This window comes from Cherax quadricarinatus, chromosome 44, assembly GCF_038502225.1.
Source record: "Cherax quadricarinatus isolate ZL_2023a chromosome 44, ASM3850222v1, whole genome shotgun sequence".
In the NCBI taxonomy this organism is placed as follows: Eukaryota; Metazoa; Arthropoda; class Malacostraca; order Decapoda; family Parastacidae; genus Cherax; species Cherax quadricarinatus.
In genome coordinates, this window is record NC_091335.1 from 14,790,886 (window position 1) to 14,817,963 (window position 27,078).

The 27,078-nt window shown below is 39.8% G+C and overlaps 1 protein-coding gene across 2 annotated transcripts in view; it reads right to left on the reverse strand.

Moving 5' to 3' along the window:
- iPLA2-VIA (calcium-independent phospholipase A2 VIA) overlaps window positions 1-27,078 on the reverse strand; it is an 82,107-nt gene that overhangs the window by 7,499 nt on the left and 47,530 nt on the right. For both annotated transcript variants that reach the window (XM_053789165.2, XM_053789164.2), the window contains exons 12-14: window positions 15,849-16,034; window positions 14,305-14,476; window positions 82-177 (exon numbers count right to left, since the gene is read on the reverse strand). In XM_053789165.2, the coding sequence (XP_053645140.1) occupies window positions 82-177; window positions 14,305-14,476; window positions 15,849-16,034 (454 nt within the window). The remainder of the gene's footprint in view (window positions 1-81; window positions 178-14,304; window positions 14,477-15,848; window positions 16,035-27,078) is intronic.

The window sequence follows — 27,078 nt, forward strand, 5'->3', positions numbered from 1 at the left end:
TCACAAAAATGTTAAAATTTCTTATATACAGCATATTGTGAATATTCTGGTGAAAAAGCACAAAATAAAAATTATACATACTTGGTCAATTAGCATCTTTGCAATATTTGAGAGACCAAAAGCCATTTGCACTGTGCTCCACATACTCTCAGGTCTAAAGCAGTCAATGGCATTAACCTGAAATCAGATCAGCAATCTTTTTAATTTATAAAATAGAGAGTGTATATTTACACTAAATGCATTTAGATGTTTGTTTACATTTTGACCATAGTCAAGGCAACCATGTACACCATATTACTATGATGCATTTTAATTGGTCTGTCAATTTAAATTACTTCAGTTATTGCCACATAAGTTATATAATTTATTAAAATAAATGAAAAAGGTACAAGTATATCTCCATAAAGAACACAAAAATGCAAGCATCATATACCTGGTAAAGAAAATCATAATTGCCAATATAAATCTATTCTTGACTAATGATAATGATACACTAGGCTATCAATACTGAATAATATATTGCATTTGTTTTTGCTGTATTCATACATTTTTTTTTTCAACGAGTCAGCCGTCTCGCACTGAGGCAGGGTGACCCAAAAAAGAAAGAAAATCCCCAAAAAGAAAATACTTTCATCATCATTCAACACTTTCACCACACTCACACATAATCACTGTTTTTGCAGAGGTGTTCAGAATACAACAGTTTAGAAGCATATATGTATAAAGATACACAACATATCCCTCCAAACTGCTAATATCCCGAACCCTCCTTTAGAGTGCAGGCAATGTACTTCCCATTTCCAGGACTCAAGTCTGGCTATATAAAAATAACCAGTTTCCCTGAATCCTTTCACTAAATATTACCCTGCTCACACTCCAACAGATCATCATCTCCCAAATACCATTCGTCTCCATTCACTCCTATCGAACACGCTCATGCACGCCTGCTGGAAGTCCAAGCCCCTCACCCACAAAACCTCCCTTACCCCTTCCTTCCAACCTTTTCAAGGACAACCACTACCCTGCCTTCCTTTCCCTACAGATTTATATGCTCTCAATGTCATTCTACTTTGATCCATTCTCTCTAAATGACCAAACCACCTCAACAACACCTCTTCAGCCCTCTGACTAATACTTTTATTAACTCCACACCCTCTCCTAATTTCCACACTTTGAATTTTCTGCATAATATTTACACCACACATTGCCCTTAGACAGGACATCTCCACTGCCTCCAACCACCTCCTCGCTGCTGCATTCACAACCCAAGCTTCACACCCATGTAAGTGTTGGTACTACTATACTTTCATACATTCCCTTCTTTGCCTCCATAGATAACGTTTTTTGTCTCCACATATACCTCAATGCACCACTCACCTTTTTTCCCTCATCAATTCTATGATTAACCTCATCCTTTATAAATCCATCTGCCGACACGTCAACTCCCAAGTATCTGAAAACATTCACTTCTTCCATACTCCTCCTCCCCAATTTGATATCCAATTTTTCTTTATTTAAATCATTTGATACCCTCATAACCTTACTCTTTTCTATGTTCACTTTCAACTTTCTACCTTTACATACATTCCCAAACTCATCCACTAACCTTTGCAATTTTTCTTTAGAATCTCCCATAAGCACAGTATCATCAGCAAAAAGCAAGTGTGTCAATTCCCATTTTGTATTTGATTCTCCATAATTTAATCTCGCCCCTCTCCTGAACACCGTAGCATTTACTTCTTTTACAACCCCATCTATAAATATATTAAACAACCATGGTGACATTACACATCCCTCTCTAAGACCTACTTTTACTGGGAAGTAGTCTCCCTCTCTTCTACACACCCTAACCTGAGCCTCACTATCTTCATAAAAACTCTTTACAGCATTTAGTAACTTACCACCTATTCCATATACTTGCAACATCTGCCACATTGCTCCCCTATCCACTCTATCATATGCCTTTCCTAAATCCATAAATGCAATAAAAACTTATTATTTATTATTTATTATCACACTGGCCGATTCCCACCAAGGCAGGGTGGCCCGAAAAAGAAAAACTTTCACCATCATTCACTCCATCACTGTCTTGCCAGAAGGGTGCTTTACACTACAGTTTTTAAACTGCAACATTAACACCCCTCCTTCAGAGTGCAGGCACTGTACTTCCCATCTCCAGGACTCAAGTCCGGCCTGCCGGTTTCCCTGAACCCCTTCATAAATGTTACTTTGCTCACACTCCAACAGCACGTCAAGTATTAAAAACCATTTGTCTCCATTCACTCCTATCAAACACGCTCACGCATGCCTGCTGGAAGTCCAAGCCCCTCGCACACAAAACCTCCTTTACCCCCTCCCTCCAACCTTTCCTAGGCCGACCCCTACCCCGCCTTCCTTCCAATAAAAACTTCTCTACTTTTATCTGAATACTGTTCACATATATGCTTCAATGTAAACACTTGATCTACACATCCCCTACCCACTCTGAAACCTCCTTGCTCATCTGCAATCCTACATTCTGTCTTACCTCTAATTCTTTCAATTATAACCCTACTGTACACTTTTCCTGGTATACTCAGTAAACTTAATCCTCTATAATTTTTACAATTTCTTTTGTCCCCTTTCCCTTTACATAAAGGGACTATACATCCTCTCTGCCAATCCCTAGGTACCTTCCCCTCTTTCATACATTTATTAAACAAAAATACCAACCACTCCAACACTATATACCCCCCCCTGCTTTTAACATTTCTGTCATGATCCCGTCAGTTCCAGCTGCTTTACCCCCTTTCACTCTACGTAATGCCTCACGCACCTCCCCTACACTCACATCCTGCTCTTCTTCACTCCTACAAGATGGTATACCTCCCTGGCTAGTGCACAAAATTACCGCCTCCCTTTCTTCGTCGACATTTAAAAGTTCCTCAAAATATTCTCGCCATCTACCCAAAACCTCCATCTCCCCATCTACTAACTCTCATACTCTGTTTTTAACTGACATATCCTTTCGTTCCCTAGGCTTTCTTAACTTGTTTAACTCACACCAAAATATTTTCTTATTTTCATTAAAATTTCTTGACAGTGCCTCTCCCACTCTATCATCTGCTCTCCTTTTGCACACTCTCACCACTCTCTTCACCTTTCTTTTACTCTCCATATACTACTCTACTCTTCGTATAACACTTCTGTTTTGTAAAAACCTCTCATGAGCTACCTTTTTCTCTTTTATCACACCCTTTACTTCATCATTCCACCAATCACTCCTCTTTGCTCTTGCACCCACCCTCCTATAACCACAAACTTATTCCCCACATTCTAATACTGCATTTTTAAAACTATTCCAACCCTCTTCAACCCCCCCACTATTCATACTTGCACCAGCCCACCTTTCTGCCAATAGTTTCTTATATCTCCCCTGAACTTCCTCCTCCCTTAGTTTATACACTTTCATTATATATTTTAGCCACCAGGCCCGGTGGCCTGGTGGCTAAAGCTCCCGCTTCACACACGGAGGGCCCGGGTTCGATTCCCGGCGGGTGGAAACATTCGACACGTTTCCTTACACCTGTTGTCCTGTTCACCTAGCAGCAAATAGATACCTGGGTGTTAGTCGACTGGTGTGGGTCGCATCCTGGGGGACAAGATTAAGGACCCCAATGGAAATAAGTTAGACAGTCCTCGATGACGCACTGACTTTCTTGGGTTATCCTGGGTGGCTAACCCTCCGGGGTTAAAAATCCAAACAAAATCTTATCTCTCTTATCTTATCTCCCTCTTACTTGTTGTTGTCATTTTCCTCTTGTCCCATCTACCTCTTACTCTAACTGGCACCCCAAATTTACTTACTACTCCCTCCACAACATTTTTTCCCACTTTAGCATTGAAATCCCCAACCACAAATACTCTCACACTTGGTTCAAAATTCCCCACGCATTCACTCAAAATTTTACAAAATCTCTCTCTCTCCTCTACACTTGTCTCTTCTCCAGGTGCATATATGGTTACTATAACCCACTTTTCACATCCAACCTTTATTTTACTCCACATAATCCTTGAATTAATACATTTGTAGTCCCTCTTTTCCTACCATAGCTTATCCTTCAACATTATTGCTACTCCTTCTTTAGCTCTAACTCTATTTGAAACCCCTGACCTAATCCCCACAGAGGGTCCGTCGTTTTATACATAAAGATGATTACCATCGACCCATGATATTGAGCAACCTCCCTGATGAAGAAGATTGAGTAACACCAGAACCCTTCTATGTATACTGAGAACATCATCGCCCCCAATTAGGGAGAAATCTTATATAACAATCTAATGTAAAAATTATGCTATTTACTATGGCTGGACACCACCTGTAAGAAGCCATTGTCACGTAATTCTATAAACTGGCCAGAAAATTATTGCCTTCATTGTCGCATAAATATCCGTTGTGCAATCGCAAAAAAAAAAAAAAAAAAAAAAAAAAAAAATAAAAAAAGCAATTGCAACTTGTATAATTACTACCAATTCAGAGTCATGTACTTATATATCTGTTATATCTATGTGACTCTGATGGGTTAGTCTTATACCCCTTAAAGAATATCTTATCATTTCACGTACACTTTTTAAATTACACCAAAGTGGTTGGGCCACTTACCTTTTATATCCTACCTCTCTCCCCCCTCCCACCCTTTTCCAAAATTTCTATCCTTACCCATCCTTCTTCCTTACACATCTCATCAAAGCTCTGGTCTGGACAAGAAGAAACAAGACTTAATCCCATTTATTCCTCTCCACTGAAACTCTCCCACCCCTTTCAGCTTTGTTTCACTTAAAGCCAGGACATCGTTTCTTCTCATTCATAACATCCACAATCATCTCTTTTTTTTTTATCATCTGCACAACATCCACGCACATTCAGACATCCCACTGTGACAAATTTTCTTCTTATTCTTTTTAGTAATTATTACATGAAAAGGGGTTACTAGCCCATTGTTCCCGGCATTTTAGTTGACTTTTACAACACGCATGGCTTACGGAGGAAAGATTCTTATTCCACTTCCCCCCAGATATAAAAGGGAAAGTAATAAGAACAAGAACTATTAAGATCAAATCAAATAAAACTCAGACGAGTGTGTATAAATAAACGTGTACATGTATGTGACCTAAATGTAAGTAGAAGTAGCAAGACGTACCTGTAATCTTGCATATTTATGAGACAGACAAAAGACACCAGCACAAATTATTTATTTAAATTTGTGGTGACAAAGTGAAATGTTAGCAGTAATGAATGGAGAGTGGCTTGCAAGGGAGGCATATGAAAAAATTGAGGAAGCAGGGTTGAAGAATAGAAAGTACTTTTCTGTTCTCCAGAACAAGTGTATCTCAACAAGGAGAAAGACAGGACTCCTCTTCAAGGTAGTAGGTTGGTAGACAGCAACCACCCAGGGAGTTACTACCGTCCCGCCAGATGACTGTGAAACAGAAACCTTTAACTGTTTTACATGATGGTAGGATTGCTGGTGTCTTTTTTCTGTCTCACAAACATGCTGGATAACAGGTACATCTTGCTACTTCTACTTACACTTAGGTCACAGTACACAGGCATGCACATGCATATATATACATACACACATCTAGGGTTTTTCTTCTTTTTCTTAAAATCTCTTGTTCTTGTTTTTTTTTTCTCTATTGTCCATGGGGAAGTGGAAAAGAATCTTTCCTCCATAAGCCATGTGTGTCGTATGAGGCGACTAAAATGCCGGGAGCAATGGGCTAGTAACCCTTTCTCCTGTACACACTTACACACTTACTAAAAATGAGAAGAAGAAAAACTTTATAAAACTGGGATGCTTGAATGTGTGTGGATGTAGTGTAGATGATAAGAAAGAGATGATTGCTGATGTTATGAATGAAAAGAAGTTGGATGTCCTGGCCCTAAGCGAAACAAAGCTGAAGGGGGTAAGCAAGTTTCAGTGGGGAGAAATAAATGGGATTAAGTCAGGAGTATCTGAGAGGGTTAGAGCTAAGGAAGGGGTAGCAATAATGTTGAAGGACCAGTTATGGAAGGAGAAGAGGGAATGTAAATGTGTAAATTCAAGGATTATGTGGATTAAAATAAGGGTCGGATGTGAAAAGTGAGTCATAATAAGCGTGTATGCACCTGGAGAAGAGAGTGAGAGTGAGTGAGAGTGAGAGAGAGAGAGATAGATAGATAGATAGATAGATAGACAGATACATAGATAGACAGATAGATAGATAGATAGAAAGATAGAGATAGATAGATAGATAGATAGATTCTGGGAGATGTTAAGCGAATGTATATGAACCTTTGAACCAAGTGAGAGAGTACTTGTGGTAGGGGACATAAATACTAAAGTTGAAGAAAAATGTAGAGAGGGTATGGCAGGCAAGTTTGGGGTGCCAGGTGTAAATGATAATGGGAGCCCTTTGATTGAACTGTGTATAGAAAGGGGTTTAGTTATAGTATCATGTGGGGTTCGAACACGTGGATAGGGTAAAGAAATACTCACGTAGGCTGGTAGTACGTATATTACGGATAGTGTGGGAAGTGCGCCAAACAGCCGTGACCTGCCTCCTTGCTCTCACTCGTAAGACTGACTAACCCACAGTGCCCATATGTGAGGGGGGGTTTGAAATATGTACTGCTGTGGTCAGCAACAATATGAATACAGACAGTGATTCACGCAGAGACGGTTGGTAGTGAGTCATCTACTGGTACACTGGTTACTGGTAACTGGTTACCAGGAACTGGTACTACTACTGAGAGCTCGGCAACACTAACGTATGTCGTCCCGACATACAACTAATACAAGCTAGAGATGGCAGGTATACGGCTTGGGCTGATTCATTACAATGTCAAAGTACACAACAATTGAACATTAAAACATACATAAGTAGAACATTGGAATGGAAGCTTACGTAACTGAAACTGTAATGCAATACAAGGTATAATATAGCACAACTCATCGAAGAAACTCAACGAATGAAACTCAACGTTGAGATTACACAATAGAAGTGATAAAAAAAAATTTGATCAATCGATCTGTATTCATGTGATCTACAGATTCTGAGGAAGGAATATATACAAAGAAAGAAGTGTTTAACAGAAAGGCAGATTCGGTGCACTCAAATCTAGACTGTTAACTCTCAGAATTCGGAGTGAACGTGAACACAAAAAAAATTCTTGAATACTGATAAGTTGATACTGTAATTATTCATCTATACAGGTTATTTACATTTAACCCCAACTCTGCTAGGGTGAGATTGACATATGCAGAATGGGTGTCATCTCTGGGAGGATCAAACTCTGTAGCACTGGCTAACTCATGCTGTATTTGAGGCAAATCTGAATTGGTAGTTACAAATGATACTTGAGGATTTCTCAATACCTGTCGTGTACGTAGGGAATAACGACATTCAGGTTGATCGTCTGACTGAGTATCAGAGGAAGAGAGTACAGGATCAGGAGAATTGTCAGAGTCTGTCACATTAGTCTGGGTTGGAACATCATTATCATCACATACTAACTTCATATGATCTAAATGCGATTCTTTATGCTGACCAGTACTAATTTCTCTAACCTTATACTTATTACCAGTGATATGTTCCCTCCAAGGCAACAAACATCTGTGTGTTATGGTAGACCATTTCACCAGATATTGTGAGTTAGTTCCTATTGCAGATAAGACTGCCGAGACAGTAGCTATAGCGTTTAAAGAACGCATTATCTGCAGGCATACCACCCCTAAGTCCCTAGTAACAGATAATGGAGGTGAATTCTGTAATGAGATTCTTGAAAATTTGTGTACCTTGTACAAGATCTCTAAATCCACCATTGTACCTCATCATCCTGCCAGCAATGGGTTAGCGGAACGAACCAATAAGAAAGTACTTGATGTCTTGAGAGCCACTATCAATCCCAACAGTGAAACTTGGGATGAAGTTATACCTGATGTGCAGTGTGCTATAAATTCTGCTTACAATGTTTCTATAGGTGACACTCCACATTATGCATTGTACGGTGTAGATAAACGTTTGCCTTATGAGTTGTTATATTCTAGTCCGAAACCAAATTACAACCCTGATGATTTCATAGCAACTCGTACCAGCTTAGCTCAAAGTGTTTTTAGAAGAATCCGTGAAACACTTCATAAATCAACAGCAAAATTTACAAGAGTCGCAAACACTCGAGCAAAGCCATCCAAAATCAAAGTAGGTTCGAGAGTTATGCTGACTAACTTTAACAAAACGTCTGCAATGGGAGACCTCATCCACTTCACTGGATCAATCTGTTCCACCAGTTGAGGAGAAAGACTTAGCTCCCACTGACTTCCCAGATGAAGTCAAGTGTTTGTTGACTCTGTTGAACAAACGTCGTAAAGCCATTGCCTTACCAGGTGAGAAGATGGGTATAACGAACTTATTGTCCCATTGTATTCCACTTGAACCTGGTACTAGACCTATCTACATACCTGCGTACAGAATGCCTCATTCACAAGTTGCTGTCGCAGAAGAATTAATTAATCAAATGCTTGATGATGGAGTTATTGCACCTAGCAATTCACCTTGGAATGCGCCCTTGATCCTAGTACCTAAGAAGGATGGTACTTGGCGCCCAGTGATTGACTTTAGGAAGTTAAATGCGAAAACTATTCCAGATCGCTTTCCATTCCCTGTACTGGGTGATCTTTTACGTAACATCGGAGATAACAAAGTCTTTTCAACCCTGGATTTGTTACAAGGGTTTTGGCAAGTCCCTCTTCACGAGGACAGCCAAGAGCTAACTGCATTCTCCACTCCTACAGGTCATTATCACTTCCTCCGTATGGCGTTTGGATTACGATCCTCCCCTATCACATTCTCAAGGCTCATGACTAATATCTTTAGAGGTCTCATAGGTAATGCACTTATGGTGTACTTAGATGACGTAATCGTCATGTCTAAAGATGTGGATACACACTTGAAAAGACTTGATGTAGTACTTGGTAAGCTTGAAGAAGCCAATTTAAAGATCAAACTGTCTAAATGTCAATTTTTCAGATCAGAAATTAAGTTTCTTGGTCACGTAGTCACTCCTAGAGGGGTTACGACTGACCAAAGTAAAGTAACTGCAGTACTAAATTTTCCAACTCCCAAAACTGCTGATGCCGTAAGATCCTTTGTGGGCTTAGCAGGTTTTTATAGATCTTTCATTGCCAATTTTTCTTCCATAGCTGCTCCTCTAACTGAGTTGCTTAAGAAAGATGCTCCTTTTGTTTGGACCTTCCGTCAAGAAAGAGCATTCCAAACTCTAAAATAAAAGCTAACATCTGCTCCAATTTTGAAATTTCCAGATTTCTCTAAGCCCTTCTATCTGACAACTGATGCTAGTTCAATTGGCATAGGCGCCATACTAGCTCAGAAGACCGATGGCAAGTACAACGCAGTTGCATTTGCTAGCCGAGTCCTTACAAAGGCTGAACGTAATTATACAGTAACTGAGCAAGAAGCTTTAGTAATAGTATGGTCTTTAAAGCACTTCCGAGACATTATTTATCAGTACTCTGTTCATGTCTTGACAGACCATGCTCCACTGATACCTTTATTCCAGAACAAACAACCCACTGGAAGGTTAGCCAGATGGACCTTGACTATCCAAGAGTTCAATCCCACCGCTGCCACCATTTATCATGTGGGGTTCGAACACGTGGATAGGGTAAAGAAATACTCACGTAGGCTGGTAGTACGTATATTACGGATAGTGTGGGAAGAGCGCCAAACAGCTGTGACCTGCCTCCTTGCTCTCACTCGTAAGACTGACTAACCCACAGTGCCCATATGTGAGGGGGGTTTGAAATACTGCTGTGGTCAGCAACAATATGAATACAGACAGTGATTCACGCAGAGACAGTTGGTACTGAGTCATCTACTGGTACACTGGTTACTGGTAACTGGTTACCAGGAACTGGTACTACTACTGAGAATAGGTAATACGTATTTTAAAAAAGAGAGGATAAATAAGTATACAAGATATGATGTAGGGCAAAATGACAGTAGTTTGTTGGACTATGTACACGTATTGGTAGATAAAAGACTGCTGAGTAGACTTCAGGATGTACATGTTTATAGAGGGGCCACAGATATATCAGATCACTTTCTAGTTGTAGCTACAGTGAGGGTAAAAGGTAGATGGGATACAAGAAAAATAGAAGCAGCAAGTAAGAGAGAGGTGAAGGTGAATAAACTAAAAGAGGAGGCAGTTAAGGTAAGATATAAACGACTATTGGAGGATAGATTGGCTAGTGAGAGTATAGGCAATGGGGTTGAAGATGTATGGGGTAGGTTTAAGAATGTAGTGTTAGAGTGTTCAGCAGAAGTTTGTGGTTACAGGAAAGTAGGTGTGGGAGGAAAAAAGAGCGATTGGTGGAATGATGTAAAGTAAAAGGACACAAGTGCAACTAATGTGACATTTTATTGTGGCAACGTTTTGCTCTCCAGGAGCTTTATCAAGCCATGTAAAGCTTGATAAAGCTCCTGGAGAGCAAAACGTTGCCACAATAAAATGTCACATTAGTTGCACTTGTGTCCTTTTACTTTACATATTGTCGGTAATTCTACCAACTTTATTGGTGGAATGATGATGTAAAGAGAGTAGTAAGGGAGAAAAAGTTAGCATACGAGAGGGTTTTACAAAGTAGAAGTGATGCAAGGAGGGAAGAGTACATTGAGAAAAAAAAAAGAGAGGTTAAGAGAGTGGTGAAACAATCTAAAAAGAGAGCAAATAAGAGAGTGGGTGAGATGTCATCAACAAATTTTGTTGAAGATAAGAAAAAGTTTTGGAGTGAGATTAATAAGTTGAGGAAGCCTAGGAAACACATGGATTTGACAGTTAAAAATAGAAGAGGAGAGTTATTAAATGGAGAGTTAGAGGTATTGTGAAGATGGAGGGAATATTTTGAGGAATTGTTAAATGTTGATGAAGATAGGGAAGCTGTGATTTCGTGTATTGGGCAAGGAGGAATAACATCTTGTAGGAGTGAGGATGAGCCAGTTGTGAGTGTGGGGGGAGTTCGTGAAGCAGTGGGTAGAATGAACGGGAATAAGGCAGCTAGGATTGATGGGATAAAAACAGAAATGTTAAAAGCAGGTGGGGATAAAGTTTTGGAGTGTTTGGTGTTATTATTTAATAAATGTATGGAAGAGGGTAAGGTACCTAGGGATTGGCAGAGAGCATGAATAGTTCCTTTGTATAAAGGCAAAGGGGATAAAAAAAAAAAAAAAAAAAAAAAAAAAAAAAAAAAAAAAAAAAGAGTGCAAAAACTATAGGGGAAAAAGTCTGTTGAGTATACCTGGTAAAGTATATGGTAGAGTTATTATTGAAAGAATTAAGAGTAAGACAGAGAGTAGGATAGCAGATGAACAAGGAGGCTTTAGGAAAGGTAGGGGGTGTGTAGACCAAGTGTTTACAGTGAAACATACAGGTGAACAGTATTTAGATAAGTGTAAAGAGGTTTTTGTGGCATTAATGGATTTGGAAAAGGCATATGACAGCAGGGTAGATAGGCAGGCAATGTGGCAGATGTTGCAGGTATATGGTATAGGAGGTAGGTTACTGAAAGCAGTGAAGAGTTTTTACAAGGATAGTGAGGCTCAGGTTAGAGTATGTAGGAGAGAGGGAGATTATTTCCCAGTAAAAGTAGGCCTTAGACAAGGATGTGTGATCTCACTGTGGTTGTTCAACATATTTATAGATGGGGCTGCAAGAGAAGTGAATGCGAGGGTCTTGGCAAGAGGTGTGGAATTAAAAGATAAAGAATCACACACAAAGTGGGAGTTGTCACAGTTGCTCTTTACTGATGACACTGTGCTTTTGGGAGATTCTGAAGAGAAGTTGCAGACGTTGGTGGATGAATTTGGTAGGATATGTAAAGCACCCTTCTGGCAAGACAGTGATGGAGTGAATGATGGTGAAAGTTTTTCTTTTTCGGGCCACCCTGCCTTGGTGGGAATCGGCCGGTGTGATAATATATATAAAAATAATGTAAGAGAAGAAAATTAAAAGTGAATATAGGAAAGAGTAAGGTTATGAGGATAACAAAAAGATTAGGTGGTGAAAGATTGGATATCAAATTGGAGGGAGAGACTGTGGAGGAGATGAATGTTTTCAGATATTTAGGAGTGGACGTGTCAGCAGATGGGTCTATGAAGGAGGTGAATCATTGAATTGATGAGGGGTAAAGGGTGAGTGGTGTACTCAGGAGTCTATGGAGACAAAGCACTTTGTCTGTGGAAGCAAAGAGGGGCATGTATGAGAGTATAGTTGTGCCAACACTCTTGTATGGGTGTGAAGCATGGGTAAGGAATGTTGCAGCGAGGAGAAGGCTGGAGGCAGTGGAGATGTCATGTCTGAGGGCAATGTGCGGTGTGAATATAATGCAGAGAATTCATAGTTTGGAAATTAGGAGGTGTGGGATTACCAAAACTATTGTCCAGAGGGCTGAGGGGGGGTTGTTCAGGTGGTTCGGACATGTAGAGAGAATGGAACAAAACAGAATCACTTCGAGTGTATAAATCTGTAGTGGAGGGTAGGCGGGATAGGGGTTGGCCTAGAAAGGGTTGGAGGGAGGGGGTAAAGGAGGTTTTGTGTGCGAGGGGCTTAGACTTCCAGCAAGCGTGTGTGAGTGTATTTGACAGGAGTGAATGGAGACGAATGGTTTTTAACCCTTAAACGTCCAAACGTATATATACGTTTTTTCAACATCTGAAAGTATGTAAAAAAATGTACACCTTCTTTTTTGTTTTACATTTGAAAACGTGTAAAAAAACTTTTATCAACATTTTTTTTTGTTATATTTGAAAATATGTAAAAAAAAGTAGATCTATTTTTGTAGCACTACGAATTTGAACGTCAATCTGTTTGGACCGTTTAAGGGCTAATACTTGACGTGCTGTTGGAGTGTGAGCAAAGTAACATTTATGAAGGGATTCAGGGAAACTGGCAGGCTGGACTTGAGTCCTGGAAATGGGAAGTACAGTGCCTGCACTCTGAAGGAGGGGTGTTAATGTTGCAGTTTTATAACTGTAGCATATAGCACCCCTCTGGCAAGACAGTGATGGAGTGAATGATGATGAAAGTTTTTCTTTTTCGGGCCACCCTGCCTTGGTGAGTATCGGCCGATGTGTTAATAAAAAATAATAAATGCTTATTGTCAGAGACTCTCAAATTAGATATATGAACAAATCATTTTGTTCAAGGGCAGGAGCACAATATAGAGGGTGTTTTCCCAGAGCTCATATGGATGTTAATGTTAACAGTGTGAACAATCCCATTATCTGCTATGGTGATAGAGATGATGATTTTGATAAACACAGAAGAGAGAACCTTCTTGCCAAAACTTGTATAAAATCAAAGTCAAAAACCAAAAACAAGAACCAAAAGAAAATTCAAATTTGATGTTACTATGCCTAGGACATTTGCACATAAGGAAAACCTTGTAAAATGAATGAGCATATAAATACGACCTTCCAAAAAACTGACAGTCGTCTAAATAAAGGTATGTGATATTCCAACACTTGCAAATATTTTCACCTAAAATGCTTTATACAGTAGTTCCATAAATAAGAAACAATGCTGCCACAAACTGTTCAGCATTCCAAAGGAAAACAATTACAACCATACAAACAGCTTCATATCAAGGAATATAAGTAATAGAAATCCCAAGGTTATACTACAACTTTGATAAGGCCCCATTTAGATTCTACTGGCCAGTTCTGATAAACATGTTACTGAGTGGACATGAATGCACTGAAGAACAGTCAGAAGCACATGAGAAAGTTGATCCCTGTATAAGAAACCTGTCCTGAAAAAATTGGCTGAAGACAATGAATTTGTACTCTGGAAATGTATTGAATTAAGGGGGATATGAACGAAATATATAAATGTATATACTTTGTATCATGAATTCAGGATGGACAATTTTTTATTTAGAAAGGCTATAGGAAAGCAATGGTTTGGCAAGAGAGTTGTAGATGAGATGAATGAACTCTCAGGTAACATCACTGTGTCAATAACTTTTGAGTAGCTTTAAAAATAGATTGGACAGGTACATGAGTGGGTGTGGTTGAGTGTGACTTGGACCTGCCTAGCATGGGCCAGCAGGCCTACCACAGTGCTTCACTATTCTTATGTTCTTAAAATGGATAATACTATTACTATGCATATATTGAAAACAATTACAACTATACAGTGCTCAGTGAAGACAATTAAATGTATCAAAAGAAAATATATACAGTGATAAACTAGTTTAAGTGATTTACCTTAGAAACAGGTGGCTTTCCTGTTCCAAGTGAAACTATGATAGATGGCTTAACTGCTTCATCTGCTCTCCCAAGAGCACTTAAGACCATGTTGTACTCAGATATTTCTGTCAGCACATCTAAAGTTGGATTGTTGGAGATCAATCCACCATCAATGAATCGTCCATAAGCTCTGTTGGATAAAATGTAGACGTAGATGAAGAAACAGTTAACTTAAATATTTATACTGTTTCTTGATTTATTTTTCGATGAACCGGCTGTATCCCACCAAGGAAGGGGTGCTCCAAAAAGAAAAATGAAAGTTTCTCTTTTTAAATTTAGTAATGCACACAGGAGAAGGGGTTACTAGCCCCTTGCCCCTGGCATTTTAATCGCCTCTTACGACATGCATGGCTTACAGAGGAAGAATTCTGTTCTACTTCCCCATGGATGTAATATTTAATATAAGAAAACATATAAACAAACAAAGAAATAAAGACACACACATTTTTTTTACACACTAGATATCTCCCACTGAAGTAGGGTGACCCAAAAAAACTTTCACCGTCATTCACCACCACTATCTTGTCAGAGGCATGTAGATACTGCAGTTCAGATGCATCTCCAGACTGCAAATATCCCCACCCCCTTCTTCAGAGTGCAGGTATATAATACAGCACTGTACTGATAAATTGTTAAATACAATTCATGTGCAACATCTAGGTATCTTTGAGAGATACTTCAACTTCACAGTGGGTGTAACACCTACAGTAATTAATACAATGAGAGTAATCATAGGTTGGGTGACAGTCACAGGAGGATGTGTTGTATTATATGCTTACAATATATAAAATGGTTATAACATGTCTCCATATATGAAAAAACAGATCTAGGCTTTTAGGATACTATAAAAAGTGGTTAACAGAGCAATGAGTATGAAGACATGTCAATGCTGCTTCTGTAGCAGGACAAAATTAAACTCCAGACAAGATCTTGCTTCCTTCTTAAGAGGAATAATGTTTAGTGCTTAGTTTTGATTATAATAATAATTAAGAGGAGAGCAGAGGACATTATAGAATGCAATGTGGGTAATAATCACTGAAAATTTAATTAAAAAAATTAATGCATGGCCATTTCCCACCAAGGCTGAATATTCAGACCTAATAATGGAAAACACATTCACCATTACATTATTCGTTCACCAGTTTCTTTCTTTTTTCAACAAGTCAGCCATATCCCACCGACACAGGGTGGCCAAAAAGAAAAAAGAAAAGTTTCTCCTTTTAAATTTAGTAACATATACAGGAGAAGGGGTTACTAGCCCCTTGCTCCTGGCATTTTAGTCACCTCTTACGTCACACATGGTTTACAGAGGAAGAATTCCATTCCACTTCCCCATGGAGTCATTCCCTAGCTGTCATTTCCAAATAACATGGACATCAAAATTCAAATAAGCCACCAAAACTCAACATCCCTTCCACAAACCATACATGATGAAGTATGTGACACTATAAGAATAACTCTGCACTTTTAACTACAAATAGGTACAGAAATTACACAAATACCTGAAATAAGATGGAGCAGCCCCTGATGCTCTGGCAGCATGCCACACCAGCTGCTGATTTGAAGGTCTGGTGGGAGCGAAGGCACTTCCTCCATACGACTGAAGTAACTGCTCTCCACTTATATAATTACGGAAGAGATGAAGGTCTGCTGGTGAACGATCTGCCAGAACACCTGTGACTAGTACCCTGAAATATTGTAAAAGAAAAATTAAACAACACGAACTGAAAACTGCTCCATACTTAATTTCCAAATGTAGGATATCATAAATACCAGATATGAAAGAGAGAGGAAAGTCTCTCCTATATTACTTCAATGTTTACTTTTAAAAATTACTGTTCTTCCAAAATTTTGCTTCCTTTTCCCTTACTTGTCCTTTATTATTTAGGAGACAGACCCTTAGGTAATACGATGCCGATAACATATATTTCCTTTGTTACAGTAGTTTGTACGTTTGCATCTGAGAACATGTCCTCTTAAATGTATTGAGTGAGAAAATGTGTTGAGTTTAATCAAGTCAATATCTCTAAGCATATCTGTATACTGTACAGGGGCAGGAACTCATACATATGGCTGTGTGCTAATAACTGGCCCTCTGTTTTCCAAAACCTGTACTCACTGGCTCCTTTACCTGCTGTCTCCCATATGTATTTACTGTCCCATGAATAAAAAAAGTTTTAGTCTCAGTGATGGCCCATCATCTCTGCATAATGCCTAACCCATTTTCTTCTGTAAATATTGTGAATGTAAGAAAATAGACTTTGCTTGGTTGTTTCAAATGTCACTGTGTGTTTACAATGTCTCATGTTTAGGTGTTATTTCCTAAGTGAATTTCATCATCTTAATCTTTTCAAATCATCACTGATATTACTTCCTCCATTTTAATTTGGTACTACTATACTATACTGTAATACACTTGGCAATTATGATATTTGGAACACCTTCTTTCAACAAACTGGCTGTATCCCACTGAGGCAGTGTGGCTCAAAAACAAAAGCAAAAGTTAATCACCTCTTACAACACACATGGCTTACAGAGGAAGAATTCTGTTCCACTTCCTCATGGAGATAAGAGGAAATAAACTAGAACTAGCAAGAAAATGGAAGAAAACCCAGAGGGGTGTGTATATACACATGTATATGCTGGTACAGGTAGTAGGTTGATAGACAGCAACCACCCAGGGAGGTATGCACTACAGTCCTGCCAAGTGAATGTAAAATGAGAGCCTGTAATTATTTTATATGATGGTAGGATTGCTGGTGTCTTTTGTGTCTCATAAATATGTAAGATTACAGGTACGTCTTGCTACTTCTACTTACACTTAGGTCACACTACACATACATGTACACGTTTATTTATACACATTCATCTGAGTTTTCTTTGATTTTATCTTAATAGTTCTTATTCTCATTACTTTACCTTTTATATCCATGGGGAAGTGGAATAAGAATCTTTCCTTCGTAAGCCATGCGTGTTGCAAAAGTCAACTAAAATGCCAGGAACAATGGGCTAGTAACCCCTTTTCCTGTACAAATTAATAAACAAAAGAAGAAAATTGTCAAAGTGGGATGTCTGAATGTGCGTGGATGTTGTGCGAATGATAATAAAGAAATAATTGTGGATGCTATGAATGAGAAGAAGCTGGATGTCCTGGCTTTAAGTGAAAAAAAGCTAAAGGGGGTGGGAGAGTTTCAGTGGAGAGAAGTAAATGGGATTAGGTCAGGGGTTTCAAAAAGAGTTAGAGCTAAAGGAGGAGTAGCAATAATGCTGAAGGGTAAGTTATGGCAGGAAAAGAGGGACTATAAATGTATTAATTCAAGGATTATGTGGAGTAACATAAAGGTTAGTTGTGAAAAGCGGGTTACAGTAAGCATATATGCACTTAGAGAAGAGAGAAGTGTAGAGAAGAGAGAAAGAGATTTTGGGAAATGTTGAGTGAATGCGTGGGGAGTTTTGAACCAAGTGTGAGAGTACTTGTGGTTGGGGATTTCAATGCTAAAGTGGGTAAAAATGTTGTGGAGTGAGTAGTAAGTAAATCTGGGGTGCCAGGGGTAAATGAAAATGGGGAGCCTTTAACTGAGCTATGTGTAGAGAAATTTGGTAATAAATAATACTTATTTTATGAAAAAGAGGATAAATAAATATACAAGGTATGATATAGCACGTAATGAAAGTAGTTTGTTAGATTATGTATTGGTGGATAAAAGGTTGATGGGCAGGCTCCAGGATGTACACATTTATAGAGGGGCAACTGATATATCAAATCATTATTTAGTAGTAGCTACAGTTAGAGTAAGAGATAGATGGGACAAGAGGAAAATGGCAACAACAAGTAAAAGGGAGGTGAAAGTGTATAAACTAAGGGAGGAGGAAGTTTGGGTGAGATATAAGCAACTATTGGCAGAAAGGTGGGCTGGTGCAAGTATGAGTAGTGAGGAAATTGAAGAGGGTTGGAATAGTTTTAAAAATGCAGTATTAGAATGTGAGGTAGAAGTTTGTGGTTATAGGAGGGTGGGTGCAGGAGGAAAGAGGAGTGATTGGTGGAATGATGAAGTAAAGGGTGTGATAAAAGAGAAAAAGGTAGCTCATGAGAGGTTTTTACAAAGCAGAAGTGTCATAAGAAGAGTAGAGTATATGGAGAGTAAAAGAAAGGTGAAGAGAGTGGTGAGAGAGTGCAAAAGGAGAGCAGATGATAGAGTGGGAGAGGCACTGTCAAGAAATTTTAATGAAAATAAGAAAAAAATTTTGAGTTAAACAAGTTAAGAAAGACTAGGGAATGAATGGATTTGTCAATTTAAAACAGAGTAGGGGAGTTAGTAGATGGGGAGATGGAGGTATTGGGTAGATAGCAAGAATATACTATTGACTTTTAAATGTCGACGAAGAAAGGGAGGTGATAATTTCATGCACTGGCCAGGGAGGTATACCATCTTTTAGGAATGAAGAAGCAGCAGGATGTGAGTGTAGGGGAGGTACGTGAGGCATTACATAGAATGAAAGGGGGTAAAGCAGCTGGAACTGACGGGATCATGACAGAAATGTTAAAAGCAGGGGAAGGGGGATACAGTGTTGGAGTGGTTGATATTTTTGTTTAATAAATGTATGAAAGAGGGGAAGGTACCTAGGGGTTGGCAGAGAGCATGTATAGTCCCTTTATATAAAGGGAAGGGGGACAAAAGAGACTGTAAAAATTATAGAGGAATAAGTTTACTGAGTATACCAGGAAAAGTGTACGGTAGGGTTATAATTGAAAGAATTAGAGGTAAGAGAGAATGTAGGATTGCGGATGAGCAAGGAGGTTTCAGAGTGGGTAGGGGATGTGTAGATCAAGTGTTTACATTGAAGCATATATGTGAACAGTATTTAGATAAAGGTAGAGAAGTTTTTATTGCTGTTTCTATGAGAAACAGCAGAGGTGCCAGGATAGTGCCTTGGGGCACTGAGCTTTTGACCTCAGTGATGCTGGATCTTGCCCTGTTCACTACTACTTTCTGTGTTGTGTGTGTTAGGAAACCGAAAATCCATCTGCCTACCTTCCCCATAATGCCCATGACCTTCATTCTGTGCGCTATCACTCCACGATTGCATTTGTCAAACGTGTTTGCAAAATCTGTGTAAATCACATCTGCATTTTGGTCATCTTCCACTGCCTCTGTAATTCTGTCATCTAGGTTCAGTAGCTGTGACAGACATGATCGTCCTGCTCTAAAATCATGCTGGTTCGGGTTATGTTGGTTGTGCTGGTCCATGAAATTTGTAATCTGCCATCTCATGACTCTTTCTAAGATTTTTATGATGTGAGAGGTTAGGGCTACTGGTCTGTAATTTTTAGCTAGTGCTCTATTACCTCCTTTATGCAAAGGAGCTATGTCTGCACTCTTTAAGGCCTCCAGTATTTCATCTAGACCAGACTTTGCAAAAGCATTTGACAAATGCGATCATGGTGTAATAGCCCATAAAATACATGTTAAAGGAATAACTGGGAAAGTGGGGAAATGGATCTTCAACTTCCTAACAAATCGAGCACAAAGAGTAGTGGTCAACAGAGTTAAATCGGAGGCTGCAATAGTGAAGAGCTCTGTTCCACAAGGCACAGTACTCGCCCCCATCTTATTCCTCATCCTCATATCAGACATAGACAGAGATATACATAACAGCACCGTATCATCCTTTGCGGATGATACTAGGATCTGCATGTGGCTGTCATCTGCTGAGGATGCGGTTAACCTCCAAGAAGATATAAACAAAGTTTTCCAGTGGGCAACGGTAAACAATATGATGTTCAATGAGGACAAACTACTCCGTTATGGAAAACTGGAGGAGATAATAACTAGAACAGAGTATACTACAGACTCTGGCCATACAACGGAGTGAAAAAATAATGTAAGGGACCTGGGAGTAGTAATGTCTGAGGATCTCACTTTCAAGGATCACAACAGTGCCACGATCGCACGTGCAAAGAAAATGATAGGATGGATAATGAGAACGTTCAAAACGAGAGATGCCAAGCCCATGATGATCCTTTCCAAATCACTTGTTCTCTCTTGGCTGGAATACTGCTGTACATTAACATCTCCATTCAAAGCAGGTGAAATCGCAGATCTAGAGAGTGTACAGAGATCCTTTACTGCACGTATAAGTTCTGTCAAGCACCTTAACTACTGGGAACGCTTGGAAGCACTTGACTTGTACTCGTTGGAATGCAGGAGGGAGAGATATATCATAATCTACACTTGGAAAATCCTGGAAGGAATGGTCCCAAATCTGCACACAGAAATCACTCCCTACGAAAGTAAAAGACTGGGCAGGCAATGCAAAATGCCCCCAATTAAAAGTAGGGGGTGCCATTGGTACACTAAGGGAAAACACCATAAGTGTCCAGGGCCCAAGACTGTTCAACAGCCTCCCATCAAGCATTAGGGGAATTGCCAATAAACCCCTGGCTGCCTTCAAGAGAGAGCTGGACAGATACCTAAAGTCAGTGCCGGATCAGCCGGGCTGTGGCTCGTACGTTGGACTGCGTGCGGCCAGCAGTAACAGCCTAGTTGATCAGGCCCTGATCCATCGGGAGGCCTGGTCATGGACATGGCCGCAGGGGCGTTGATCCCTGGAATAACCTCCAGGTAACCTCCAGGTAACCAGGTAAGCTTTTTCTCCAAAGAATACTGAGGGCTTGTGTTAGTGGTACTTTGCACTTCTTTATAAATAGAGCACTCCATGAATCTGGTCCAGGTGCTGAGTGAGTGGGCATGTTTTCCATTTCTTTTTCAAAAACTATGGGATTTGTACTAATGTCAGTTGGTCTGTGCAGCCTTCTTCTGGAGTGACAAAGATTTCTGCATTTTCTATCGTGCTTTCATTTAGTGGATTACTGAACACCGACTCATACTGTTCTTTTAGGATTTCACTCATTTCCTGTTCATTGTCAGTATACGAGTCTCCTCTCAGTAGTGGTCCAATTCTACAGGGAGTTCTTAGCTTGGATTTTGCGTAGGAATAGAAATATTTTAGGTTTCTCGCAATATCCTGTATGGTCCTTTGTTCCCTTTGTACTTCTTCTGTGAGGTATGACATCCTAAGTTTTTTCTCTAATTCAGTGATCTCTCTGCTAAGTCTACCTTTCCTCTGTTGTAGCATATTTGTGTTTTTAAGCAGTTCAGTAACCCGTTTTCTTCTTCTGTACCATCTCCTACGCTCTCTCTCTATATCTGATCTTCTTCTGGATTTCCTCAATGGTACATGTTTCATACATACCTTGTATGCTTCTGTATTCAGCTTCTCTACGTACTGGTGGGGATTTAAGGTGCTCATGTCTGATTCCCAGGGTATGTCGGATAGCTCTTGGTTTATTTTTTCCCAGTCAATTCTATGGTTGTTAAAATTAAACTTACTGAACATCTCATCTCTAACTTTAGTGATGCAGTTTCCTACCCCTGAGTTAATACTAGCTTGAACCTCTATGATGTTATGATCAGAGTATATAGTTTTTGTAACTGTTATCTCTGATCAGTTCCTCGTTGTTTATGAATATCAAATCCAGGGTATTTTCGTTTCTAGTGGGATCAGTTACCTGTTGGTTTAAAGAGTACTTTTCACAAAGCCTCATTAGTTCTAGTTCCCTGGTATGTGCCTGTTGAGCCAGGGTGCTTCCCGGAGATATTTCTGGTATAACATTATGTTGCGCCATCTTCCATTTTACATGTGGGAGATTAAAATCTCCAAGGAGTAAAATATTTGGTGTGGGATTTTCTAGCCTATCCAGATAGCTATCTATCTTACTTAACTGATCTGTGAATTCCTCAGCAGTTGGTGATGATGGTTTGTATACTAGGATAATTACCAAATTCCTATTTTCAACTTTAATGCCTAAAATTTCTACTACACCTACCATCCGACTTACGACCTGCTCGACTTACGACCACTCGACTTACGACCGTGTTTTTTATGCCAAATTTCTGGGAAACAAACAACTATTTGTGTTGTACACAGTGTTTATCCTAAACCTTACAGTATAAAATACAGTACTAACAACAAAAAGTAAAGTAAAACATGAAATACCAAAATAAAACAATAAAATAAAGTCATTACAAAAATGTTTTGTTGATATTCAGTACAAAACAAATTCTGGCCACAAAATAGAGCGAAACACCAACGTCAAAGACCTGGGAGTGATCATGTCGGAGGATCTCACCTTCAAGGACCATAACATTGTATCAATCGCATCTGCTAGAAAAATGACAGGATGGATAATGAGAACCTTCAAAACTAGGGAGGCCAAGCCCATGATGACACTCTTCAGGTCACTTGTTCTATCTAGGCTGGAATATTGCTGCACACTAACAGCACCTTTCAAGGCAGGTGAAATTGCTGACCTAGAAAATGTACAGAGAACCTTCACGGTGCGCATAACGGAGATAAAACAACTCAATTACTGGGAGCGCTTGAGGTTCCTAAAACTGTATTCCCTGGAACGCAGGCAGGAGATATACATGATTATATACACCTGGAAAATCCTAGAGGGACTAGTACCGAACTTGCACACGAAAATCACTCACTATGAAAGCAAAATACTTGGCAGACGATGCAACATCCCCCAATGAAAAGCAGTGGTGTCACTAGCACGTTAAGAGACCATACAATAAGTGTCAGGGGCCTGAGACTGTTCAACTGCCTCCCAGCATACATAAGGGGGATTACCAACAGACCCCTGGCAGTCTTCAAGCTGGCACTGGACAAGCACCTAAAGTCGGTTCCTGACCAGCCGGGCTGTGGCTCGTACGTTGGTTTGCGTGCAGCCAGCAGCAATAGCCTGGTTGATCAGGCTCTGATCCACCAGGAGGCCTGGTCACAGACCAGGCCGTGGGGGCGTTGACCCCCAGAACTCTCTCCAGGTAAACTCCAGTAAAGTTCGACTTACGACCATTTCAACTTACGACCGGTTTCTCGGAACCGAACTCGGTCGTAAGTCGGATGGTAGGTATCATTCATAGAATTCAGCATTTCTGTGCAACAGAAAGTGTCCTTTACATAGATTCCTACTCCTCCCTGTGACCTATTGATTCTATCACATCTATACATGTTGTAGTTTTCTATCCTTATCTCTCCGTCCATAACATCCCTTGTATGTGTTTCTGTAAATGCTCTAAACATGGCATTCGCCTCTGTTAGGAGCCCACAGACATAACTTTGTCATTTTTATTTGATATCAAACCCTGAATACCTGCAAATATGAAGCAGGAATTACCATGTGGGATGTTTCGTCTCGCTTTGCATTTCATTAGTACCACTGGTGGTGTACTACCTGGTATGTCCCCTGGTGTACACACCCCTGGTTTCTCCAGTACTACTGGCTTCACGTTTGGTTGCTTATTCGGCCTTGATGGGCTGATGCTTGGTTGGTACGCCCCATTTTACTGCCCACCTGTCCTCTCTGTACCATTCTCCCTGTTTATCTCTTTCCTTGTTTTGATCTTTTCTCTTTTTATCTAAAAAAGAATGCTGTTCAATTTCATTTTCTCTGCTAACTCTGTAGTGCAGCATTCCTTTTATATGGTGGTCTGGGCAGCTCAGATCAAAACATTCTCTGGAATGCATTGAAGCTTTACACATCACTGGATGGAAGTACCTGCACTCTTTGTTGAAACGACACTTTCCCTTCCTCAACATGTTGGCACATTTTCCGGATGAGGATAACCATAGAACTGATGAAGGAAAAAACGTGAGTGGTGCATTGAGGTATATGTGGAGACAAAAAACATTATCTATCTATGGGGGCAAAGAAGGGAATGTATGAAAGTATAGTGGTACCAACACTCTTATATGGGTGTGAAGCTTGGGTTGTAAATGCTGCAGCGAGGAGGCAGTTGGAGGCGGTGGAGATGTCTCGTCTAAGGGCAATGCGTAGTGTAATTATTATGCAGAGAATTCGGAGTGTGGAAATTAGGAGAAGGTGTGGAGTTAATAAAAGTATTAGTCAGAGGGCTGAAGAGGGGTTGTTGAGGTGGTTTGGTCATTTAGAGAGAATGGATCAAAGTAGAATGACATGGAGAGCGTATAAATCTGTAGGGGAAGGAAGGCGGGGTTGTCCTTGAAAAGGTTGGAGGGAGGGGATAAAGGAGGTTTTGTGGGCAAGGGGCTTGAACTTCCAGCAAGCATGCATGAGCATGTTAGATAGGAGTGAATGGAGACAAATGGTATTTGGGACCTGACGAACTGTTGGAGCGTGAGCAGGGTAATATTAATGAAGGGATTCAGGGAAACCGGAAATGGGAAGTACAATGCCTGCACTTTAAAGGAGGGGTTTGGGATAGTGGCAGTTTGGAGGGATATGTTGTATATCTTTGTACATATGTGCTTCTAAACTGTTGTGTTCTGGGCATCTCTGCAAAAACAGTGATTATGTATGAGTGAGGTTAAAGGGTTGAATGATGATGAAAGTATTTTCTTTTTGGGGATTTTCTTTCTTTTTGGGTCACCCTGCCTCGGTGGGAGACGGCCAACTTGTTAAAAAAAAAAACAAGTAAAAATAATAATAATAATATCTTTATTTCTACAAGTACATGTACATGTACAAGGTATACAGGCCTAATTGACATCAATGACATACTACTATATAGAAAGCCGCTTGTTTATGCATAGCATTTCAGGCAAATTAGGTCAGTTTTGTCCCAGGATGTGACCCACACCAATCGACTAACACCCAGGTACCCATTTTACTGATGGGAAACATAGACAACCGGTGTAAGGAAACACGCCCAATGTTTCTACCCTCACCGGGAATCAAACCCAGACCCTTGCCATGTGAAGCAAGAGCTTTAGCCACCAGGCCATGAAGCACCATGTAGTGTAACCTAAGTGGAAGTAGAAGTAGCAAGACATACCTGAAATCTTGTATGTTTATGAGACAGAATAGACACACCAGTAATCCATCACGTAAAACAATTACAGGCATCCGTTTTAAGCTCACTTGGCAGGACGGTAGTACCTCCCAAGGTGGTCACTGTCTACCAACCTATTACCTATCATGTTATAACCTGTTATAACATATTTTTTGCTTAACCACTTCTCTAGTTCCTATTTAAGTTGACTGTATTGTGGCCAGCCCTCCTAGCTGGTAACATTCTATCATAATCCAGTGACTATGGCATACCCTGTAATTAAATTTCCTGTATGGCAAGTTTAAAAAAAAAAAAAAAAACTTACCAACTAAAAGACTAAAGTGAGTGGAATCTGATAAAAACTTACAATTTAATGGTGCTGAAGTTGAAGAAAAAATTATTACTCGGCAACAGCGGCACAATTTGCCTGCGATATTTACATCTGACAATTTACTGATTTACTGATGTCAGATTGGAGGGAGAGAGTTTGGAGGATGTGGATGTGTTCAGATAGTTGGGAGTGGACGTGTCAGCAAATGGGTCTATGAAGGATGAGGTGAATCACAGAATTGATGAGGGGAAAAAGGTGAGTGGTGCACTGAGGAGTCTGTGGAGACAAAGAACTTTATCCAAGAAAGCAAAGAGGGGAATGTATGAGAGTATAGTTATACCAACACTCTTGAATGGGTAAGGCATGGGTTGTGAATGTTGCAACAAGGAGAAGGCTAGAGACATTGGAGATGTCATGTCTGAGGGCAATGTGTGGTGTGAATATAATGCAGAGAATCCATAGTTTCAAGATTAGGAGGAGGTTTACCAACTAGAGTTTACCTGGAGAGGGTTTCGGGGTCAATGCTCCCGCGGCTTGGTCTGAGAGTTGTGGGATTACCAAAACTATTATCGAGAGGGCTGAGAAGGGGTTACTAAGATGGTCTGGACATTTAGAGAGGTTGGAACAAAATAGAATGACTTCGAGAGTATACAAATCTGTACTGGAGGGAAGGCGGGGTAGGGGTCGGCCTAGGAAAGGTTGGAGGGAGGGGGATTAACCCTTTCAGGGTTTCCGACGTACTAGTACGGCTTATGCGCCAGGGTTTTTGACATACTAGTATGCATAAATTCTAGCGCCCTCAAATCTAGCAAGAGAATGCTGGTAGGCCTACATATGAAACAATGGGTCTATGTGGTCAGTGTGCACAGTATTAAAAAAATCCTGCAGCACACAGTGCATAATGAGAAAAAAAAAACTTTGACAGTGTTTTTTTTTTTTAAACAGAGACTTTGCACTGTATTTTTGTATGGTATTTATGGTTGTATTCTAGCTTTCCTGGTCTTATTTTATAGAATGGAAGACATATTACAGAAATTGAGATGATTTTGACTGGTTTCACAATGGAAAGTACCTTGAAATTGAGCTCAAAGTAGCAGAAATGTTTGATTTTTGCCAAAGTTCAAAAGTAAACAAATCATGCCATGCGTCCAATACACATCAACTGGTGAGTCTAATATTCTTTTACAAGTGCGCTGATATTATTTATACCATTTCTAAACTAATACAGTAGTCTGCATAACAGTAAATCTTCTATTTTTTGTGAGAAAAAAATTCAAAGTGGAAAGCAAAAGAAATGTAAGAGGATCTGGGGATGTGAATAGTGAACAGAGGAAATGTTATTTTAGTGCCAGGAATGTCTTTCTTGTTTATTCTGGACCCTATTTGGAAATTGGCATCTTTTGAAATTTACGTGAAACTGGCAAACTTGCTAAATTCTGACCACTTTATTGGATAGTTGAAATCAGTAAATGGGTGGTTTCTTGTACTCATTCGATAGAAAAAATGGAGTTCTAGTGAAATAGT